The sequence below is a fragment of the Schistocerca americana genome, chromosome 2, assembly GCF_021461395.2.
Source record: "Schistocerca americana isolate TAMUIC-IGC-003095 chromosome 2, iqSchAmer2.1, whole genome shotgun sequence".
NCBI classification, from domain to species: domain Eukaryota; kingdom Metazoa; phylum Arthropoda; class Insecta; order Orthoptera; family Acrididae; genus Schistocerca; species Schistocerca americana.
In genome coordinates, this window is record NC_060120.1 from 355,208,934 (window position 1) to 355,232,608 (window position 23,675).

Below are 23,675 nucleotides of genomic sequence, written 5' to 3' on the forward strand. Positions count from 1 at the left end.
GATGGCCCATAAATGGGTTGGCATAGGAGGGTGACATGCAGGTTCCCATGACAGCCATAGCTTTGTTTATGTACCTGCCCCTCAAAGGATAATAGGTTGTATAGGGATATAGTTGTTAAGGTGTCCAATGAATGAGATATTGGATTTGGAGTTGGAAGGACACTGGAAGAGGTAGTGTTTGATAGAGGCATAGCATGGGTGTGAGGGCAGTTGGTATACAGTTTTAGGTAGGAATGTATGTGGAAATGGGGTGGGGATGGTCAAGAGTCAGTGAAGAAAGTGGTTTGTATCATTGATATGAGAGGATAGGCTTTGGGCAATTGGCTGGAGGTGTTGGTCAACAAGATTAAGAGATTCTTTCAGCAGAAGCACACTAACTTGTTACAATCGGGCATTCAGGATGACTGAGTTTCTGGATTTTGAGAAGCATGTGCAGGGGGTGATTAGGGGGAGGAGGGAGACAGGCTGAGGGGAGAGATTATGGAATGAACCTAAGGAATTGTTGGCTATGTTGGACTTCTAGGATGGCAGAGCTTCTAGCTTGAGGAGTCTCTCAGGTAGTCTCTGCAGTACATCATGAGTGTGGTGGAGTCTTTGTCCACAGGGAGAATGTTTAAATCAGGCTCTGTTTTGAAGCTGAACAAGACTGTCCTCTCTTCTGTTGAGAGGTTTGTACTCTTGAGAAGAGACTTGGGCAAGCATAGTAAGGCCAAGCTGGAGTTAAGGAATTCCTGCAAGTTGACCAGGGGGTAGTTACAAGGGAGGGGTGAGGGTCATGGGTGGATGATGGTATGAACTGGGAGAGGCAAGGTTCAATGTTCAGATTAGACTGGCTTTGGATGGAAGGGACTGGTATCAAAAAAGTGTTTCCATTGCAGGGATTGGTGGAGTCCAATATGGTACAACTGGGGTGGGCCTGAAGGTGAGGCCTATGAATAGGACTGAAACTTCTGAAGAATTCAGGTTTTTGGTGAAAAGGTTAACAACAGTGTTTTGGGTTTGTTTGACTTCTGGATTTTGTGGAGTGTTGGGAGGGAATTTTGGAGAATGTGCGAAACTGGAAAGATCAACAAGGCAGGGTCTGGTCAGGTTTTTGAGGGTGTTCACTGCGGGTAGGACAGGTGTTCATGGATAATGGTGTTCTACAATGGGAGTAGGATGTCAACAAGTTTGATAATTTCCAGAGGTTATGTCTGGTGGACTTTTCCAAGTGTTGGAGGGTAATGGTTTCAATTGTGAACATATGCATGTAGTTAGGATTGCTTAGTAACAATATCTTGCAGAGCGATCAGAGGTGGGTCTGGGATGCCTACAACATGAAGATGTGTTTGTGAATTACCAGATTTATGAGGGATAGGGCTAGTAGAAACTGAAAACATGAAGATCATTGTGAAAGGAGAGGTGGAATCCAGAGAATGGAATTTTATAGTAAGGTCAGTGAGGGGGACTCCAAGGCTTACACAGCATTTAAGGATCAGGATGTGGGATTGCGTTTTAGCAAGGGAGAGGGATACTTTTCTGAAATGATGCAGGTAGATGGAGCACAGGTCTGTTCTGGATGGGATGTCACTATGAAAATGGGAAAGGTTTTGGGAAATGGACAAATGAAAGCTTTAGATAGCTGTGAGGAAACTATGGACAGCAATGTATGAGTTTGGGGAGTGGAAAAACTGGGTGTAATTATGCTGAAAGCGGAAGGATAGTTTTGTGATGTGAGGATATTCCGATCAAGTGTAAGTTATTGTTGTGCACTGAAAAGATACAGAAAAGATGCATTGTGTGAGTAGGGGTGGGTTGATTTGGAGGTGAAATGTAGTGGTTAGTTGCTAATTATGGTTTGGCTGATGGGTCGTTCACAGGATGGCATGCAATGAAACAGCAATGACCAATGCTACAGGATGTCGTAAAAGTCACGTGTGACCATGCTGGTTTGAGGTGGTGATGCATACTCATAATAAAGGTGAGAAGACAGAAAGATGTGGACAGACAATGTAGAAGAGACAAAGTATAATGTGGCCAAGAACAAAGTTGACTACCCAGAGGCACAACACACTGCTGAGCACAATATGCTTGAGTTCAAAATGGGTCAAAATGGCTCTGAGTACTATGGGACCTAACGTCTGAGGTCATCAGTCCCCTAGAACTTAGAACTATTTAAACCTAACTTACCTAAGGATGTCACACACATCCATGCCCGGGGCAGGATTCGAACCTGCGACCGTAGCAGTCACGTGGCTCCAGACTGTAGCGCCTAGTACCGCTTGGCCACTCCGTGAGTTCCATGACTGCTTCATAACATGTGCTATCTGAAAACTTCCCTCCAGCACCATCTTTTCTTAACTATGTAGATGGGAGTTATCCTTGCAAAACATCCTTTGCTCCCATAATCCTCCTGGTCTCATTCTCTACTAACCCACTGTCCCAACACTCTCTAAACAACAGTTGCCACTTCCTTTGTCCTGCCACCCCATCTCAATCCATGCCTTCATGTCATCTTCATCTTCCACTACACCTCATCAGCTTTAGCACCCATGTGTTAGACACTTAGCCCCTACATCTGTCTCTCTCCCTCTCGCATTCCTATTGTGAACACCTGCTGCATCCCTCTGAGTCACTAGTCACCAACCCCTCCTCCTGCTTCCCACCTCTTCCTCCCTTCCTTCTAAGCACAATCCCCATGCCAGTCAACCTGCTTGTCCAGTCGCACACCTCTCCCTCTCTTCTTTCTAAGCACAACCCCCATGCCAGTCAACCTGCTTGTCCAGCTATCTTTGCTTACTATATTTAAAGAATGGCTTTACTTTGCATGGGCTTCAACTCAACAGGAGATGATCCAACTAACCTGTGGGGGTGGTGTACCACCAAAATTTGTTCTTAGAAATCAATTAAGAGAAGGAAAGTTTGGCGCATCATGCAGGTGTACGATACATGCTAGACCCTGAGGAAGGGGGTTGGGGCAGTAATTATAGCTCAGGACATAAATCTGCCTGGGGTAAAAAAAAGCAGCAAATCGCAAATATTCTGGTATGGAATGGAGGTTTCAAGCAGGTGCCAACAAATTACATACAAACACAACAAATTTTGGATGCAGTTTTGGAGAAACTATCTACATCTACATCTACATTTATACTCTGCAAGCCACCCAACGGTGTGTGGCAGAGGGCACTTTACGTGCCACTGTCATGGTCAGTCATGATAGAAATTAGGGTGATTGGCAAGCATTTTGGGCAACATATAAAAATGGCATTATAATTACTACTCAGTGGAAGTAGTGACGTATGTAAGAGGTATGTGCTGCCTGCGACATGTAAGCTATAAGAGAATCTGAGACCAAAGAGCAGTGTTGACTGCAGTACGAACTGTGTAGCAGTAGCAGTAAGTTGTTGCTAGCGAGCAGTCGCCTGTCTGCGCTTGTCAGTTGAGTCTGGTGTATCATGTAGGCTGGGCCGGTCGCGGTGCAGCGATGCTGGAGCCTGAGTATTATTGTATAAGGTAAAACAGCAGCCTCGCACATATCTAGTAATATTATGTAAACTCACATGTAAATCTTTTAAAAATATCCTAATAATAATCTTTGTCTAATTTCTAACAAGCATTCATTTCAATTTAAAGAATTTAATATTTTTTTTAATGCATGATCATTCCGATTGTTGCAAAAGAAAAATCATTTGCTTCCTTTCATAAATAACAAATGTATAGGCCAGCATTGCACAGAGCTGTGCAGGAAAAGAGCTATTGTAAGAGCAGATACTTGCCGACTTTATCGAGGTGAGAATTTTTGCTTTTTATTCAGAATGATCTTACAGGGCCATGACGCAGCACTGCTGTCGTCCATGTGGTGTCACTGCCAGACACCACACTTGCTAGGTGGTAGCCTTTAAATCGGCCGCGGTCCATTAGTATACGTCGGACCCACGTGTCGCCACTATCAGTGATTGCAGACCGAGCACCACCACATGGCAGATCTAGAGAGACTTCCTAGCACTCGCCCCAGTTGTACAGCCGACTTTGCTAGCGATGGTTCACTGACAAAATACGCTCTCATTTGCTGAGACGATAGTTAGCATAGCCTTCAGCTACGTCATTTGCTACGACCTAGCAAGGCGCCATTACCAGTTACTATTGATGCTGTAAAACATGTACCGTCAAGAGCGATGTTCACCATTTATGGATTAAAGTTAAGTATTCCACAGCTACGTCCTTTTTTGCTAGTCTAATTTCCTTGACCTGTTCCAGACCTCACGCCAGCCTGCGTGAGCTAAAATGCGTGCCTTTCGGCTTCCTCTCATACTGGGTTGGCTCTCTTGCCAATCCACAACATTTGGTGACGAGGCCACACTGCGTTCGTAACTATACTGCCCTGATTTACTTGTGTAATGGCTTCGCCACAATCTCCAGATGTACTGTCCGAATTTTATCGCTTACAGAATCAGCAGACGCAGGCCTTACTGGATGCCCTTGGACAGCTCATCCAGGGTCAACGTGCAATGCAAAATGATGCGGCAGCAGCCGCTCCACCGCTAATGCAGCCACCACATGCAGTTGCACCAACTTTTCGTCCTTTTGATGCTGCACTGGAAAGCTAGACGGAGTGGTCACGCCAATTTGGATTCCATCTCGCCGCCTACAGAATTCAAGGTAATGAGCGGCTGCCTTTTCTCCTTTCTTCCGTCGGGGTCGCCAGGTACCGTGTGATAGTCAAATTATTTCCCCGACGCGACGTAGCAACTCTGTCCTACGACGAAATTTTGTCTGCATTAGATGCATATTTCAAAGAATCAGTCAATGTACTTGCGAAAAGGTATACCTTCTTTCGTATAAAACGTACGGCCGGTCAGACTAATAGGGAGTGGGTTGCAACCTTGCAAGGCCTTACTAGGGATTGTGCTTTTGAGTGTCAATGTGGACTCCCTTATTCAGATACTATGGTACGTTATGAAATTGCACAGAACGTTTCTGATGTTCGTATACGGGAACAGATTTTGAAACTAATCAATCCCTCCCTTCAACAAGTGATGGACATACTGGATCGGCAGGACACACTTGACTTTGCTCAGGAATCATTTGAAACTTCGCCACCCGTGTGTCAGGTTAACAGGCCCGCGGGCGAGCTGCACGGAACAGTAAACAGTCCTCGCGCCTGGCCGCGCCAAAGCCGCCAAACTCTCAGCCACGTGTACCGCGTCGGCAAGCAAATGCAGTGGTAAAATCATGCCCGTGGTGTGCTACTAGACATTCGCGTGAGAATTGCCTGTCACGCCAAGCTATTTTCTTTTTCTGTAATAAAAAAGGACATGTTCAAAGTGTTTGCCAGAAAAAGCTCAGATCGGAAGCTCAAAACCATTCCAGGCCCTTTGCTTCATGCCGGAATTGGAATCGAACCAAGGATACTCAGGCTCGAGACACTTCGTCCATGGAAATTCATATAGTTCATGCCACTCCGCCCAGTGCCACTCTCTCTAACAGTGACTGTGTTTGTCCCACAAATAGTGTGCGTCGACATCGCAGGAACTCCTATCAAGTCGCAAGTGATTTTGTACCAGTGTCAGTTCACGTTGCAATAAACTTTTTGTGGACTTGGACATAAACGGCAAAGTGATACCATTCCAGCTCGATTTTTTGACAATAATAGGAGTCTGAGTGTCCAGTGGCAAGTATAAATTGCAAATTGTCATCATCACACATGTCACAGGCAGTAAATAAAAAGTTCCAGCAATCTGAATCACAGGTCTGGCCAGTGTGGCATGCATAGTAGAATGATGACATTGTAAGTGGTGTGGAAACATGGTACAGGCAACTGACAAATGTTCGAGAACTGCTCAAAGCCCAAAAGTTCCAGCGAACATACCTCAGTTGAAGCATTTGAGACCTATTATTCATAGTCAGTCTGTTTCATTTGTTCAATAATGGATCTGGATCTGGTGACGTGGTCTCTGTTATAACTGGAACCACAGATTCACACTTGATGTGTTTCTCATTATCCATAGCCGATACAAGACATATCCAGTCACAGTAAAAATAACATATAACTGCTGCAGGTGAAATACTGCAATTTATTACTGTACACTTGCAAAAGCATTCAAGAAGGAGAATATAAAACACCAACCACGTAGGCATAAGACAAAATGCATGACGACAAAGGAACAGAACTAAAGATATTACACACTATATCCCTTCAATGAATGTCTTATAAGTGTTTGATTGTGTTGCCACAAGCTTATTTATTACTTATTGTACATGATATCCACAGATTCATATGTGGAAGTAAGTCATCTCGATGCAGAACAAGACTGTACGTATAATACTGTAAACAGAAAATAAACAGTAATGAGTAAAAAATTATAACAGAGAGTAGTAGTAATAAACTTTACAAGAAGTGTTATGTTCACCATTACTTTTGCTATACTGCGTCAGATTAAAATACATATTGTTAATCAGGAAAGATAATTCAGTACCACTAATAGCTTACAAATTATATACAAGAAGAAAATGATTAAAAGGAGTTTCTGTTTAGTATGCTATAGTATGGATTTAAAGTTTTTTTTTCCATTTACTTCAGTTTGCACACAAATCCTTGCTTTAAATATTTTATTTGATACTGCAAAGGAGCTTTTCTATGTAATAAAATTGGGTGTCAAACTAATTATTTTTGAGCAGAGAAATATTACTTCTTGTGGGATTGATATTTTTATTGTTATTTTTCTTTATTTTTGATAGACCCAAGACATTTGTTACTCTGTTACTTATTTCCATATCCAATCTCTTGATTGTTATGTTGTTATGAAAGAGTTTTTATTATTAAGTATCAATGCAGTGTCTCAATGAACAAAGAAAACTAAAGTTTCATCAACCAACATTTTTATTTTGCTCACTCATACTTGACTGATGTACAACAATAAAAAATAGTAAAGAGTAGAGCAATGACAACCAGTGAAACAAGCTGGTAGTATAGCAGCAGTTTAATGTCCCCATCTTTGACATCTAGAACACTCCACATGACATGTTATTGATAGTCCCATGGATCCTTAATCTGTACACACACGTGTAGTTTGGATTTCCATGATTAGAATGAATCCTCATCTCAGTCATCGAATATAACTTAGGGCTGTAATTCTGTTGGACGAAAAGATTATTCTCGTAAGTATTTTGATCTCATTAATTGTTTGTATAAGGGGCATTAAAAAGAAATGAGCTGGAGTCTGGAATACGCAAACCAGTGACAGGAGGATATTATCGTGGCATGTGTAATGAGGTGTGGTTCCGACCAGAGTGTGGAAGTTCACAGCCTGTCACTAGAGGGCACATGTGCACATCATGTGAGTATACAGAGCTAGCAGCAGCAAGCACCAATCATCCAATGCTGCCAGTTGCATTGGAAACAGTGACGTGGAGGCATCAACAGAAGAGCAAAGAGGTCGTGTTCATTTTCTGACAGCTGAAGGAGTAGGAGGAACGGATATTCATTGAAGAATGTCACAAGTGTACGGTGAACACTACATGTCCCTTGGAAGTGTCAAGGCATGGCACAAGCACTTCAGGGAAGGACGGGTATCGTTAGCCGATGATGCACAGTCTGGAGCACCACAGTGCATTGCCGATGACATTGTCCAGCTGGTGGATGCACTCATTATCCAGGACTGCCGAGTGACAGTGAAAGCCATAGTTGCCATGGTCAGATTGAGCGTTGGAAGTGTTCACACCATCATTAACGAACGACTGCACATGCACAAAGTGTGTGCCCAGTGGGTGCCCCACAGTCTTCAAACACACCAGGAAGCATGTTGAATGGCCTACTGTGTTGCTCATCTGCAGTGCTATGCTCAGGAAAGGAATGTGTTCCTTGCCATGAGTGGTGGCTGGAGATGAGTCAAGGTGTCATCACTTTGAACCAGAATCAAAACGACAGTCTCTAGTGGAAGCATCCAGGGTCACCACCACTAAAAAAGAGCCAAGGCCATCCACATGAGAGCAGGAAAGGTTATGCTGACATTTTTTCTTTGACCAAGGTGGTCCCCTTCTGATTCATTTCCTGCAGCATGGGACAACAGTGAATGCCCAACATTACTCACAAACCTTGACCACCCTTCGCCAAGCAATCAACTCAAAACAACCAGGCAATCTCACCCATGGGGTCATTCTGCTCCAAGACAAAGCAAAGCCTCATGCAGCCAACACTGTCACGGCACTCCTGCAGAAATTCAAATGGGAGGTTCTCATATACCCTCCGTACAGTCCGGACCTATCTCCCTGTGATTACACCATTTTTGGCCCCCTTACAAAGGCTCTGAGGGGCAAACAATTCACTTCAAATGACGGCATCCAACTGTATGTGCAGAACTGTTTAACATTGCAGCCCCGGGAATTTTATGAGACAGCCATTCACCGCCTTGTGTTACAGTGGGACAAATGTCACAACAGCCAGGCTCAATACTTCTAACATACAGGTACTGGTTTCTGTAATTATGCCTCTGGCTCAATTCTTTATGAATACCCCTTATAATATGACTGGTACAACTTAAAAAATATTAACAATAGAATGAATGAACAACATCCTTAGTTCAGCACTCTAGTTCATATACACACACTTTGTTGATGTTTCCAATAGTATTTCCCTTAATTAATTTACTCTTTAAATCGTGCATTTTGTCACTTTTGGAGTAGTGTTTCCTTCAATCATTTATTGATTCATTCATCATAATCTGTAGATCCTATCATGAAGGAAGCTGTAACGGATATGAAATGAGTCAAGGTCTACATTAACAAAGTGCAGAAGCTGTTGGAATCTACATTAATAATGAACTGCCCTTAAACTGCTATAATCTTTTGGAGCTTACTCTATCTAAACTTAAGAGTAAAATCAACGGGAATTTCAACTCAATGAAACTTTCTGGCCAATTCATCCAGTAATAATTAACTAATTTAAAATATGAAGGAGGAGGATGACTGTGTACTAATACACTGACAGATCATGCGACAAGTTGTGTTATATTACTGCATTATTATACATGTACTGGAAAGCTAAATAAAGAGGATGAGTCTGACCTTATTCTTTGTAAACAAGTATATACCATAATATTATGTTTTTTACAAATTTTTTTATGTCTGATCCTATTCCCATTTACAGTGCTGTGAATAGGATTAGAAATGTTATATTGAAATTAATTCTTTCCCCATACTTGGTACAAAAAAATTACACACATATATTTCTCTTACTTTGAATGATTTTTGAGAAGTATTCATGATTTGTGGTGACTATTGGGGGTGCTCAGAAGAGGTTTGGCCTTAACCTCAACTGCATAATTAAGGATAATGTAAGATCCGTCGCTGAAATTGTGAAGACGGTTCTTTAAAAAATGCGACGAGCCTAGGATGAAGTGTTCTGTCAAAAAATAAATGTGGAATGGAGAGGTGACTGGAGAGGTCCTTCAAGGGAGCATGGCTGGTTTGTCACTCCCTTACAAGGTTGCTCCACACAAGCTATAGCCTCACTTTTTCTGATAAGAGTTTAGTTGTATGGCTAATTTCCAGAAGCATTCATTACAACCAGAGCACTTTTGATATGCAGATAGGAATCTCAAGGAATTAATTTGTACAACAGAAGTAAAAATTCTTTTAAATTCAGTTTTCTTTGATATTGGTGACATCCTTTTGCAACTAGCTTAGCTTAATACTTTCCATTATCCTTTTCTTGAAGATCCATTTTTGTGTAATTATTTCTTTTCCATGAGCAGTTTGTTTATTCACCAGAGTCCATGTTTCATTTTTATTCAATGATTCTTTCTTTTCATTTATAGCCTTAGTAGCATGACATAATTGTCACATCTCTTTCATAAATTTATTTGACATTTTAGTCTCTGATATGTTTTTTATCTTCTTCTGAAGTTTCTATTCTTTTCTCTTCCTTCTTCTTGAAAAAACATTATATTCCATACAACATAGCCACAGTCTGTATATGCTACAAAAATGCCTTTTCACCTCTTCCATTAAGTTTTTTCTGAATACTGCAACTCCAAATATACCCAATCATCACAAAGATGATGATCTCCCACACCACATCTGAGCTGGAATCACATGAACAGTTGTTGTCATACTTCTGTTCATGAGATAAGCTGCAGTCAAAATTGCACAGCCCATTTTGTTTCCAACTTTTGAATCAAAGAACATGCAGCTTGTTTTTTTCATGGTAATAAGATTTATTCCTTCTGCCTTACCATTAACTTGAGGAGACTTTTTAATTGTGGAGTCAATCATTATACTTTATTTTCACACCACTCCTTAAAATCAGTACTTCCATCCTTCTGTGTCACATCTTATTTGTTCTCTCTTCAGACTGAAACAAGCATCACTTTCATTTATATATTACTTGATGTGACCTTCTGTTTCATCTTTTGTGTTTCAAAACATACGTACAATCAGCAACCTTTTCTCCCCCATTCTATTCAGTTCCTCCTCACTAGTTAGTTGATCTACCCATCTAATCTTCAGCATTCTTCTGTAGCACCACATTTCGAAAGCTTCTATTCTCTTCTTGTCTAAACTATTTATCGTCCATGTTTCACTTCCATACATGGCTACACTCCATACAAATACTTTCAGAAACGACTTCCTGACACTTAAATCTATACTCGATGTTAACAAATTTCTCTTCTTCAGAAACACTTTCCTTGCCATTGCCAGTCTACATTTTATATCCTCTCTACTTCAACCATCATCAGTTATTTCGCTGCCCAAATAGCAAAACTCACGTACCACTTTAAGTGTCTCATTTATAAATCTTATTCCCTCAGCATCACATGACTTAATTTGACTACATTCCATTATCATGATTTTGCTTTTGTTGATGTTCATCTTATATCCTCCTTTCAAGATACTGTCCATTTTGTTCACCTGCTCTTTGAGGTCCTTTGCCATCACTGACACAACTACAATGTCATCGGCAAATCTCAGAGTTTTTAATTCTTCTCCACGGATTTTAATTCCTACTCCAGATTTTTCTTTTGTTTACTTTACTGCTTGATAAATATGCAGACTGAATAACAGTGGGTATAGGCTACATTCCTGCCTCAATCCCTTCTCAACCATAGCTTCTCTTTCATGCTCCTCGACTCTTATAACTGTCATCTGGCTCCTGTACAAATTTTAAATAGCCTTTCATTCCTTGAATTTTACTCCTGCCACCAGCTGGGGTTAGGATACAACCCTGCCTCACTCCCTTCTCAACCACAGCTTCCCTTTCATGCTCCTTGGCTCTTATACAGGGTGTTTCAAATATGACCGGTATATTTGAAACGGCAATAAAAACTAAACGAGCAGCGATAGAAATACACCGTTTGTTGCAATATGCTTGGGACAACAGTACATTTTCAGGCAGACAAACTTTCGAAATTACAGTAGTTACAATTTTCAACAACAGATGGCGCTGCGGTCTGGGAAACTCTATAGTACGATATTTTCCACATATCCACCATGCGTAGCAATAATATGGCGTAGTCTCTGAATGAAATTACCTGAAACCTTTGACAACGTGTCTGGCGGAATGGCTTCACATGCAGATGACATGTACTGCTTCAGCTGTTCAATTGTTTCTGGATTCTGGCGGTACACCTGGTCTTTCAAGTGTCCCCACAGAAAGAAGTCACAGGGGTTCATGTCTGGCGAATAGGGAGGCCAATCCACGCCGCCTCCTGTATGTTTCGGATAGCCCAAAGCAATCACACGATCATCGAAATATTCATTCAGGAAATTAAAGACGTCGGCCGTGTGATGTGGCCGGGCACCATCTTGGATAAACCACGAGGTGTTCGCAGTGTTGTCTAAGGCAGTTTGTACCGCCACAAATTCACGAAGAATGTCCAGATAGCGTGATGCAGTAATCGTTTCGGATATGAAAAATGGGCCAATGATTCCTTTGGAAGAAATGGCGGCCCAGACCAGTACTTTTTGAGGATGCAGGGACGATGGGACTGCAACAGGGCTTTTCGGTTCCCCATATGCGCGCCAGTTCTGTTTATTGACGAAGCCGTCCAGGTAAAAATAAGCTTCGTCAGTAAACCAAATGCTGCCCACATGCATATCGCCGTCATCAATCCTGTGCACTATATCGTTAGCGAATGTCTCTCGTGCAGCAATGGTAGCGGCGCTGAGGGTTTGCCGCGTTTGAATTTTGTATGGATAGAGGTGTAATCTCTGGTGCATGAGACGATGCGTGGACGTTGGCGTCATTTGGACCGCAGCTGCAACACGGTGAACGGAAACCCGAGGCCGCTGTTGGATCACCTGCTGCACTAGCTGCTCGTTGCCCTCTGTGGTTGCCATACGCGGTCGCCCTACCTTTCCAGCACGTTCATCCGTCACGTTCCCAGTCCGTTGAAATTTTTCAAACAGATCCTTTATTGTATCGCTTTTCGGTCCTTTGGTTACATTAAACCTCCGTTGAAAACTTCGTCTTGTTGCAACAACACTGTGTTCTAGGCAGTGAAATTCCAACACCAGAAAAATCCTCTGTTCTAAGGAATAAACCGTGTTGTCTACAGCACACTTGCATGTTGTGAACAGCACATGCTTACAGCAGAAAGACGACGTACAGAATGGCGCACCCACAGACTGCGTTGTCTTCTATATCTTTCACATCACTTGCAGCGCCATCTGTTGTTGAAAATTGTAACTACTGTAGTTTCGAAAGTTTGTCCGCCCGAAAATGTACTGTTGTCCCAAGCACATTGCAACAAACGGTGTATTTCTATCGCTGCTCGTTTAGTTTTTATTGCCGTTTCAAATATACCGGTCATTTTTGAAACACCCTGCAACTGCCATCTGGTTCCTGTGCAAATTGTAAATAGCCTTTCGTTCCCTGAATTTTACCCCTGACACCTTCAAAATTTGAAAGAGAGTATTCCAATCAACATTATCAAAAGCTTAAGTCTACAAATGCTAGAAACATATGTTTGCCTTTCCTTAATCTATCTTCTAAGATAAGTTGTAGGGTTAGTGTTGCCTCACGTGTTCCCATATTTCTACAGAATACAAATTGATCTTCCCTGAGGTCAGCTTCTACCAGTTTTCGTCTATAAAGAATTCATGTTAGTATTTTGCAGTTGTGACTTACCATACTGATAGTTCGGTAATTTTCACACTTGTCAACACCTGCTTTCTTTGAGATTGGAATTATTGTATTCTTCTTGAACTCTGAGGGTATTTCGCTTGTCTCATACATCTTGCTCACCAGATGGTAGGGTTTTGTCATGGCTGGTTCTGCCAAGGCTATCAGTAGTTTTAATGCAGTGTTGTCTACTCCTGGGGCCTTGATTTGACTTAGGTCTTTCAGTGCTCTATCAAATTCTTCACACAGTATCATATCTCCCATTTCATCTTCATCAACATCCTCTGCCATTTCCATAATATTTCTCTCAAGTACATCACCCCTGTATAGACCCTTTGTATGCTCCTTCCACCTTTCTGCTTTCCTTTCTTTGCCTAGAACTGGTTTTCCATCTTAGCTCTTGATATCCATTTTAGCTCTTGATATTCATAGTCATGGTTCTCTTTTGTCCAAAGGTCTCCTTAATTTTCCTGTAGGCAGTATCTATCTTACCCCTAGTGATATATGCTTCTACATCATTACATTTGTCCTCCACCCATCCCTGATTAGCTATTTTGCACTATCTGTCGATCTCGTTTTTGAGATTCCTTTTTGCCTACTTCTGTTACTGCATTTTTATATTTTCTCCTTTCATCAGTTAAATTCAGTATCTCTTCTGTTACCCAAGGATTTCTACTAGCCCTCGTCTTTCTGCCTACTTGATCCCCTGCTGCTTCACTATTTCTTCTCTCAAAGCTGCACATTCTTCTTCTACTGTATTTCTTTTCCCCATTCTTGTCAATCATTCCATACTGCTCTTTCTGAAACTCTCTACAACTTCTGGTTCTTTCAGTTTATTCAGGTCCCATCTCCTTCAATTTCCATCTTTTTGGAGTTTCTTCACTTTTAGTCTACAGTTCACAACCAATAAATTGTGCTCAGAGTCCACAGCTGCCCCTGGAAATGTCTTACAATTTAAAACCTGGTTCCTAAATCTCTGTCTTACCATTATAATCTATCTGAAATCTTCCAGCATCTCAGGCCTCTTCCACATACACAAACCTTCTTTCATTATTCTTCAACCAAGTGTTAGCTATGATTAAGTTATACTCTGTGCAAAATTCTACCAGGCAGCTTCCTCTTTCATTCGTTCCAGTCCATATTCACCTACTTTTCCCTCTCTTCCTTTTCTTGCCATCTAATTCCAGTCCTCCATGACTATTAAATTTTTGTCTCTCTTCACTAGCTGAATAATTTCTTTTATCACATCATATATTTCTTCAATCTCTTCATCATCTGCGGAGTAGCTGGCATATTAACTTGTACTACTATGGTAGGCATGGGCTTCGTGTCTATCTTGGCTACAATAATGCATTCACTATGCTGTTTGTAACAGCTTACACGCGCTCCTATTTTTTTATTCATTGGTAAAACTACTCCTGCATTACCCCTATTTGATTTTGTATTTATAACCCTGTATTCACCTGACCAGAAGTCTTGTTCCTCCTGCCACCAAACTTCATTAATTCCCACTGCATCTAATTTTAACCTGACCATTTCCCTTTTTAAATTTTCTAACCTACCAGCCCGATTAAGGCATCTGACATTCCAAGCTCTGTTCCGTAAAACACCAGTTTTGCTTCTCCAGATAATGATGTCCTCCTGAGTAGTCCCCACCCAGAGATCTGACTGGGGAACTATTTTACCTCCAGAATATTTTACCCAAGAGGACGCCATCATCATTTAACCATACAGAAAATCTGCATGCCCTTGGGAAAAATTACAGCTGTAGTTTCCCCTTGCTTTCAGCCGTTCACAGTAACAGCACAGCAAGGCCATTTTGGTTAATGTTACAAGGCCAGATCAGTCAGTCATCCAGACTGTTGCCCTTGCAACTGCTGAAAAGGCTGCTGCTCCTCTACAGGAACCACACGTTTGTCTGGCCTCTCAACAGAGACCCCTCGGTATCTACAAGCGATTGCATGTCAGAAGACCTTTTGCAAGCTGGTTGCAGTGTATTTCATGTAACAAGAACTTTACAGTTTGATAGTTGTATAACTAATGAAAGTCATTTTTTGTAAGTTATGTGATATGGTATCTATGTTAAAGAGTATCTGTAAATACATGTATAGCAATGTTAAGTTAAGAAATTAATGTCATAGAACTACAGATAAATGTAAGTAATATTTGTCATTACCATATTTGTTAAATACTTGTTTTAAATTGTAATACATAGACTATATTTTATCACTTCAGGATAAACTGCTGACTTGTCCACTATGTGGCTAATGTGATCAAACAGAACAAAATTAAATCAATCACTTAATCAAACAATGACAGATATAAAAGTTCACTGCCACAAAATATCCCTAGATCTAACAAAATACCTTATCTTAAATGTTTGGATTTGATAGTCTATACAGTGTATCCTGATTATGTGGTGACTGAATAAAGGAGGTCTTAAATACCTTGACCTTAAAAGTCTGTACTGGTGGTCCTTTCAGATCATACAAAAATTGACCAAAACAAAAAGCATCTTCATCACTGTCTACTGAAGTAATACCCTGTAGAAAGAGATGTTGTTATAGAAGATGCCAAACTGCAGGAGATAATAATAATAATAATTATTATTATTATTATTATTAGTTTACTGTCATTCGGCCAATAAAGCAATAGACAATATCATACATATTATAATTTAAAAGAAACAACAGGATTGTTATTAGTGTTATAATATTCTATTACAGTTGAAATATTCAGTTACATCATAGACTGGCAGTATTTGCTTGAAAGCTTGTACAGGTAATTCTTATACAGATTGTGGAATCTTATTAGATAATTTGTGCCTCACGAGTTCATAATCGTTCAGTGATTTTGACAGTCTGTGGTATTGGATATAAATACATCTGTTCTCTCTTGAACTGTAACGATGTACAATTTCTCCGCATTTTGTTTCTGGTAACTTCTGTTTTTTGTGTAAATTACAGCATACTATAAGTTTATTGCAGTCATGATCTTTCATTCACAAAAAAGCAGTTTACAGTGTATCTTACAAGAAGAACCAGTAATTACCTAATAGCTTTTTTTTGCAGTATTAAGATCTCATGCACACAACTATACTTCCCCCATAAAATGCCATATGTTAGTATGCTTTGGAAGAAAGAGAAATATGATATTCTAACATACTTTATGGGTACACAATCCATAAGTCTCCTTAACAGATAAATTACTCTTGACAGCTTACACTAATATATTGTACATGTTGACTCCAAGGTAATTTACCATCTAAATATACCCCCCAAAACTTAACATATGTGCTGTGTTTTGTTGCCATTCAATAAGAAGCCATTTTCTTTAAACCAGTTGGAAGCTTGGTCCACTGTCTTTGCAACACAACTTCTAAGGCTGCTTAGATCATTACTACAATGAACTGTACTAGACTTCATAAATGATGGCAGATCATTGATCATTATTAGGAACATAAAAGGGCCCAGTGTGGATCCTTGGGGAACACCTACCTTAACTTTTCTATTCTTGACATTTCCTTGCCAACACAGACAATTTACCTATGGTCCTGTAGATATGAGTTTAATAGTTTAAGGCTGTTACCTTCACAGCCATAGAGTCCAATTTTTTTTCCAGAAGTGGTGTGTGCTCTACAAAGTCAAAAGCTTTACTTAGATCACGAAAAGTGGCTTGAGAAAATCCTTTTGTCCTCAAACACTTGATGTATGTATTTGACTACAGAGTCTATAGCATCAACTGTTGACAAATTTTTCCTAAAACCATACTGTGATTCACTAATTATTCCTAGTTTTTCAAAGTAAACATATAATTGTTGGTAAATTACACATTCCAGTACTTTAGAAAACGCTAGGACTATAGAAATTGGCGTGTAACTTGAAAGTAAGTCAGTATATCCTTCTTTATGTATTGGAACTACCCTACACACTTTTAGCTCATCAGGGAAATATCTCTCAGCTATGCACTTGTTTATACAATATGCTAAGGGATACACAATATAATCTATTACTGTCTTTAGTACATTACAAAATATGTCTTATACATCTACATTGTCTGCTGGTTTTAGCTGTTTTACTATCCTTGGAGAGATCTCAGAGAAGGCAGACATGTGTGTATTAGCTGGTAGTTTACAAACATTTTTTGAAAGAATCTCTGATGAAATAATATCAGGTTTGATAAAAGAATTTCCTACTTCCTCAATTCATTTAACACAATAATCATTAAATTTTTGGAGGCATATATTAATTTTCTTGTTTCTTTCATTTTTAGCCATACTATTTATTAATTTCCATGAGGCTTTGCACTTGGTGGAATTCTCAATACTGCTGAAATTGTCTGCTTTTTTGACTTCTGCAATGGGTTTTTTATGCTCATTCCTATATTTAAGATAGGTTAATCTGGCATTGTCAGTATTCAGACTTTCATATACATTGTGCAACAGCATAACTTGGTTTTTCACATTTGTTAGTTTTTCACTATACCATGGATTTATTTATTCATGGCCTTGCTTTTGAGGCCTTTGCCTATTGCTTTGTGAGAATGTCATCATTAAATTATGTCAAAAATGTTTTAAAGAACCTTTCAAATGTTATATTTGCTGACAAATCATTGCATAAGCTATAATGTGTGTCACCATAAGACTGGCGAAATCAGTCTCTGTCTGCAAGGGACTTACGAAACCTGACAATATATGTTATGTACATACAACAAGAAATTTACAGCATGCCATAAAAGGTAAAAATCATAAGAAATATTTTTAAAAATTTACTACTGCTTACTGGATATCCTTACTTGAACCAATTTAACCTCACCTTGACTTCTAATGAGAAACTGACTCTTCTTAGTATGCGGTGTTGTGAAGCTAACTCAATTTTTGGAAATCAAAATATAACTAAATGGACTATCTCATAACTACATAGAGTATGTTAAGTACAATAATACAATCTGTTTGTGAGCCTATATTAGAAACTATCCAGGATGTCTGGCACATTAATAGAAACCTACTGGGAAACAGAAATATTATCCTGGCTGTAGTTTGTAATGATTCAGATTTAACACATAAATTTGCATTCTTTTCATAAACAGTTATCCCATAAGAGAACCTCCTGAAGCAAAACTTACATTACTAAACGAAATGCCATTTTGAGTACGATGAAGGCAAATCTACAATATAACCATAATAAAGAATGTGTAAAACTATTGCAATGTGTGAAGGAAAATTACACAGAAATTCTTCATTTTATATACTATATCTGAAACTAACAGGCCAGACTATGAAACCAATTTACCATGCAGGATTTTTAAGAGGGAAACTATCATAGAATGTAACAGTGTTTATATTCATTAAGAGAGACACTGTCATAAAACATGGCACTACTTCTGTTCAAAGAATGATTTTTTATTTATTTATTTTATTTGGTATGCGCATTCCATAGATCCGTACGTGCGAGTGATTCGCCTGGATGTGGAACGTGTCAATACAATTGTACAAATACAATTAATGCTACAGAATAGTAATATAATTCAATGATATAGATATTACAAGCTGTCATTAAACTAGTATAGCAATTCTCAATATAACATTATAACTATAACATTAACACTATAACATTAACATAATATTGTATCATCCATCTAATAACTAAGAGACTAAATACATCTATTATTAAGGGAGGGCATTACTTCTGGAAAAGAATTCATCTAACGAGTACAGTGGATGGTCGAGCAGGTATTTTTTTAACATACCTTTGAACTGCGTTTCATTTTCTATTGTACATTTAATATAATTAGGCAATGCATTAAAAGTCTTTATAGTCGCATACTTTACTCCCTTCTGTACAAGTGTTAAATTTTTTAGTTCAACATGTAGATCATCTTTACCTCTAGTATTGTAGTTATGGTATGAACAATTTGTTTCATACTGAGCATAGTCTTTATTAACTACATTCATCAGAGAGTATATATACTGACATGTTGTGGTCAGTACATATGAGGTTCGTGGAGGAACCCCACACATGATTCTGACTGCTCTCTTCTGAGCAGTTAAGATTTTTTTTGAGGCTGGTGAATTACCCCAGAATATTATTCCGTAACTCATTAATGAGTGAAAGTACCCAAAGTAAGACGATTTTAAAATGTTGATGTCCCCAAAATGAGTAATTATTCTTAGAGCAAAAGTTGCTGATGAAAGCCTTTTTAGAGTAAGGGACACATGCTGTTCCCAGTTGAGCCTACTGTCAATGTGAACCCCCAGGAATTTAGTGGATTGCACCTGTTCTAGTTCCTGGTTGTCATGAGCAATTACTATACTTTCTCGAGTTTTATTTTCTGTGTGGAACTGTATAAAATTAGTTTTTTTAATATTAACTGAAAGAGAATTTATTGAAAACCAAGCTGTAACTTCTCTGAGTATATCATTAACATCAGTCTCCAGATCAGCAGTAGACTGACCATCAATGACAATGCTTGTATCATCAGCAAACATTGTGAATTCACAATTTTTACTAATGGACAGGGGTAAATCATTAACATATATTAAAAACAGCAAGGGTCCAAGGACAGATCCCTGGGGAACTCCATGCTGAATTTTGCCCCATTCAGAATCCACTAGATTAGGAGATCCTTTGTTGCAGCCATGTAGAACCACCTTTTGTTTCCGGTCTTGAAGATATGATTTTAGCCAGTTACCTATAGGCCCTTTGATTCCATAATGATAGGCCTTCTCCAAGAGTATCTTGTGGTTTACACAATCAAAGGCCTTGGAAATATCACAGAAGACACCAACTGGAGACTTCTTACTATTAATAGACTCCAAGACATCATTTGTGAGTGAATATATGGCACGCTCTGTGGAAACCCCTTTTTGAAAACCAAACTGTCTGTGGTTAATAATATTAAGTTTATCAAGATGTGCCACAATCCTGTTATACACTGCCTTTTCAAGAACCTTTGAGAATGTTGTTAAGAGAGAGACAGGACGATAATTTTTTACATCTGTAGCATTGCCAGACTTGAAAAGAGGTCTCACAATGGCATATTTCATTCTCTCTGGAACAACTCCCTCATGCATAAATAATACTTCACATGTAACAGACATCTATAACAACATAGGTTATATTAAGAGAAGCATTGATATGTTGACACCAAACATACTAAAATGTTTGAATATAATTACACCAAATTTGCAAGGTTTGTTAAAATGTATGTACATGCATGTGCACTAAAGGACATCTCAAGAAGTTCACATAGTGTAGAACACAACAACAAATTTGTCTGGTATAGGCATGTGAATGTAGTGAACATGCAGAATCCTCTCACAGTACTGCCGAACATTTAGAATGAACTAATGAATAAATATAGCAGTTTTCAATTGAGCATGGCCTGGGACCCAGCTCTGAGCATGATTAAAGAACAGTGGAAATCTGCTCCTGTCATAGTAATTGAAAGGACAAAGGATTATTGTCACAGCAATGGCAGAGGCCCGCTCTGGTGCCGGTAGCAGTGTGATTGAGAACAATGGATTGAGCTGCAACCACATGATTCCCTCACAACTGCATCAGTTCCACACCCAGAAACTGCCAGCTATAGGCTGTGGGCAATGGGATGGGATATAAAGACAGCACTCAGTGAAATACAGTCAGTCATCATGAAATCCTGAAGATGGCTTGCCAAAATACTGCACCTTCCTAATAATGGCATCTGTCTGAATGCCCAAGAAATATTCAAAATAACTTTAAATTATCATCACTGAATATCTTTTAATTTCAGGGCTTATTGTGCTACAAGTGTTGTAAGTCCCCTTTAATAAATGAACCTACCGTATCCAAGAAAAAGACTTGGGTTACAATGAGAGAAAAACTTGGAAAAAAATTTACTGAATAACTGAAGCTAACATTGTGTCTTGAACTTGTGTTGAGGTTCTGCTGACAAGGAGACTCAGGTGATAAATGTGAAAATAGTTGAAATTAATAACAAATGTGGATAATGTACACTACTGTTGAAGGGAAAAATTAAATGAAACATGATATGACAATTATAATATGTTCTAAACACCATATTATGCCACAGCAATCATCATTGTATGAGCTAGATTATCTTGTGCACAATTTAATGTCACTGTTATGAAGAGTGCATTTATCTGTATCTATAAATAGGTAGCACCACAGTTGTTTCAAATGAAAGAAAAGAGATTACTGAAATAAGTTGATGCACTATCTACAGCTGATTAACTGCACCATGTTGATGCCTCTTGAACTCATATATAAAGAAAAGGGAAACTAATAAAATAGAATCACTAAATGTGGGTGGCAAAACCATATGTAGAACCAAAGAGGGGTGCAAAATTCAATATATGAGGGTTGGAACTGTAATAGTGGCAACTATTTATTTACAGCTTGTACAAAATAGATACATGTTTCAAACATTTGCTGACCTTCAAAGTAGTCACCAGAATTGTGTGTAACCCGTTGCCAGCAATGTGGAAGTCGTAGGATACTCTTAGCAGTGCCAGTTGTGTTGACAGTTTGAGCGTCGTCGTCTATTGCCCGATGAATTTGTAGCAGTTTTGAAGTGAATGCCATGAAGTGTTTCCTTCAGTTTAGAAACTGAGTTGAACTCACAAGGGCCTAAGTCAGGGGAGTGCAGTAGATGGTATAGCACTTGGCAGCCCCATCACTCAAACAAATCAGTAACAGCTTGCACTGCACGTGCTTGAGTATTGTCCTGCAAAATGATGGTCAGGTCCTGCAGAAAGTGTCATCACTTCTGTCTCTAAGCTGGTCATAGGTTGTGTTCCAAAAATGAACAGCATAGAGACAATAATGATGACACTTTCTGCAGGACCTGACCATCATTTTGCAGGACAATGCTCAAGCACATACATTGCAAGCTGTTACTGTTTTGTTTGACTGATGGGGCTGCTAAGTGCTATACCACCTACTGCACTCCCCTGACTTACGCCCTCATGAGTTCAACTCGAATTCTAAACTGAAGGAAACACTTCATGGCATTCGCTTCAGAACTGCTACAAATTTGTCAGGCAATAGACTGCGCTGCTCGAATTGTCAACACAACAGACACTGCTAAAAGTATCCTTCGACTTCCATATTACTGGCACCACATTATACACAATGCTGATGACTACTATGAAGGTCAGTAAAACTTTGAAACATGTATCTATTTTGTACGAGCTGTAAATAAATAGTTGCCACTATTAAAGTTCCAAGCCTCTTATATCTTGCTGCCTGTTTAAAGCACAATTCAAAGAAATGTTCCCAATACCACAAAATTCAGTTTAAAGTTTCATTGAATAATTCATTTACAAAAGGTTTCCCATGCTATCTTAGTTTCCTGTGCCCTCCCCTGGTGTCACAACCACTGATTCATTTCAGATGTAACAGAAGAATTTATTCTTCCACGCACAGAACCATCCTAAGCAGGAATGATTTAACCATCTCCCTTATTAATTCAGTATTTTTTTAAAAAAATATGGCTCAAAATAAAGTCTGTTCTGCCTGCTATTTGTCTTCACCACCCATATTACACCACACCGCCTGTCCCCTACAATGTATTTTTTCTGTATGGTCTCACCTCCTTGCAGCTGCTCTCATTTCAAAGTTTCCTCATGTTCTCCTGCTCAGATCCATCATCTGTAGGGCAATGATAATGAAGAACCACAATATTAGTAGAAGTATGAAAAAAAGAACAGAGGTGTAAAAATGATTGTGAGTCAAATGTAAGTTAAAATATTAGGAATATTAACAGAAATATGAGAAAGAGGAGAGAGAAGGGAAAACTGTAGTGAGCCACATGTACATTAAAACCTGTGTGACAGAGAACCAATTTCCATCTCTTCACACAGAACCATTTTTCATCTTTCAAGCTTAAAAGAAACGGCAATGGAATGGATGATCAAAATGACAGTAATACTGAAATGCATTATGTATACACATTGCATCTGTCATCTTCCGTGACATTTCCAGCAATAGGATGTTAAATATTATCAGTAAATATTATTTTTTTGTGCCTGTGTTTGTCGAGAGTCTGATAGTAAATATGACTAACAGAAAGCTGCACAACAGCTGCAGTTAAGTTGATATACCATGAAAGTCCTTTCATCACTCAAGGTTTCATTCATGCTCTATTTTTTGACAGTGCTGGAACTGTAGTGTGCAGTACTACTTTTGTGTACCAAGGAACTTTTCCAATGAAGTTGTTTAAATGGTTATAAACAAATCAAGAAAGAAGTGCAGTTTTCATGTCATTGGAATTGACAAATATACTGAAGATACTGAGCAGGTGATAGAAGGATACTTTGCAATCTATTTTAATAAATTAAATAACATCAATGTCATTTAAGAAAGTCATATTATTTGTACAGTACTTGATTAAAAATCATATTTCTGTACTGTATGAGGAATACTTTTATCACATTTAGGAGGGGAATGAGTCACGATTCAACTTAGGCTGAGGTTGAGCAAAGATTTTCTGACAGATCGTGTTAAACAAAATCTTGTATTTATAAATTTGGGAACACTTATAAAACAACTAATGTAATTAGTAAAACTGTCTGAGG

General features: G+C 39.1%; 1 protein-coding gene across 1 annotated transcript in view; it reads right to left on the reverse strand.

Annotated features, from left to right (window-relative positions):
* Positions 1–6,068: 6,068 nt before the first annotated feature.
* Positions 6,069–23,675, reverse strand: part of LOC124596338 (SUN domain-containing protein 2-like) — a 170,604-nt gene continuing 152,997 nt past the window's right edge. The window contains exons 7-8 of the mRNA XM_047135441.1: positions 15,547–15,642; positions 6,069–6,304 (exon numbers count right to left, since the gene is read on the reverse strand). Coding sequence (XP_046991397.1) covers positions 6,218–6,304; positions 15,547–15,642 — 183 coding nt within the window. The 3' untranslated portion in view covers positions 6,069–6,217. The remainder of the gene's footprint in view (positions 6,305–15,546; positions 15,643–23,675) is intronic.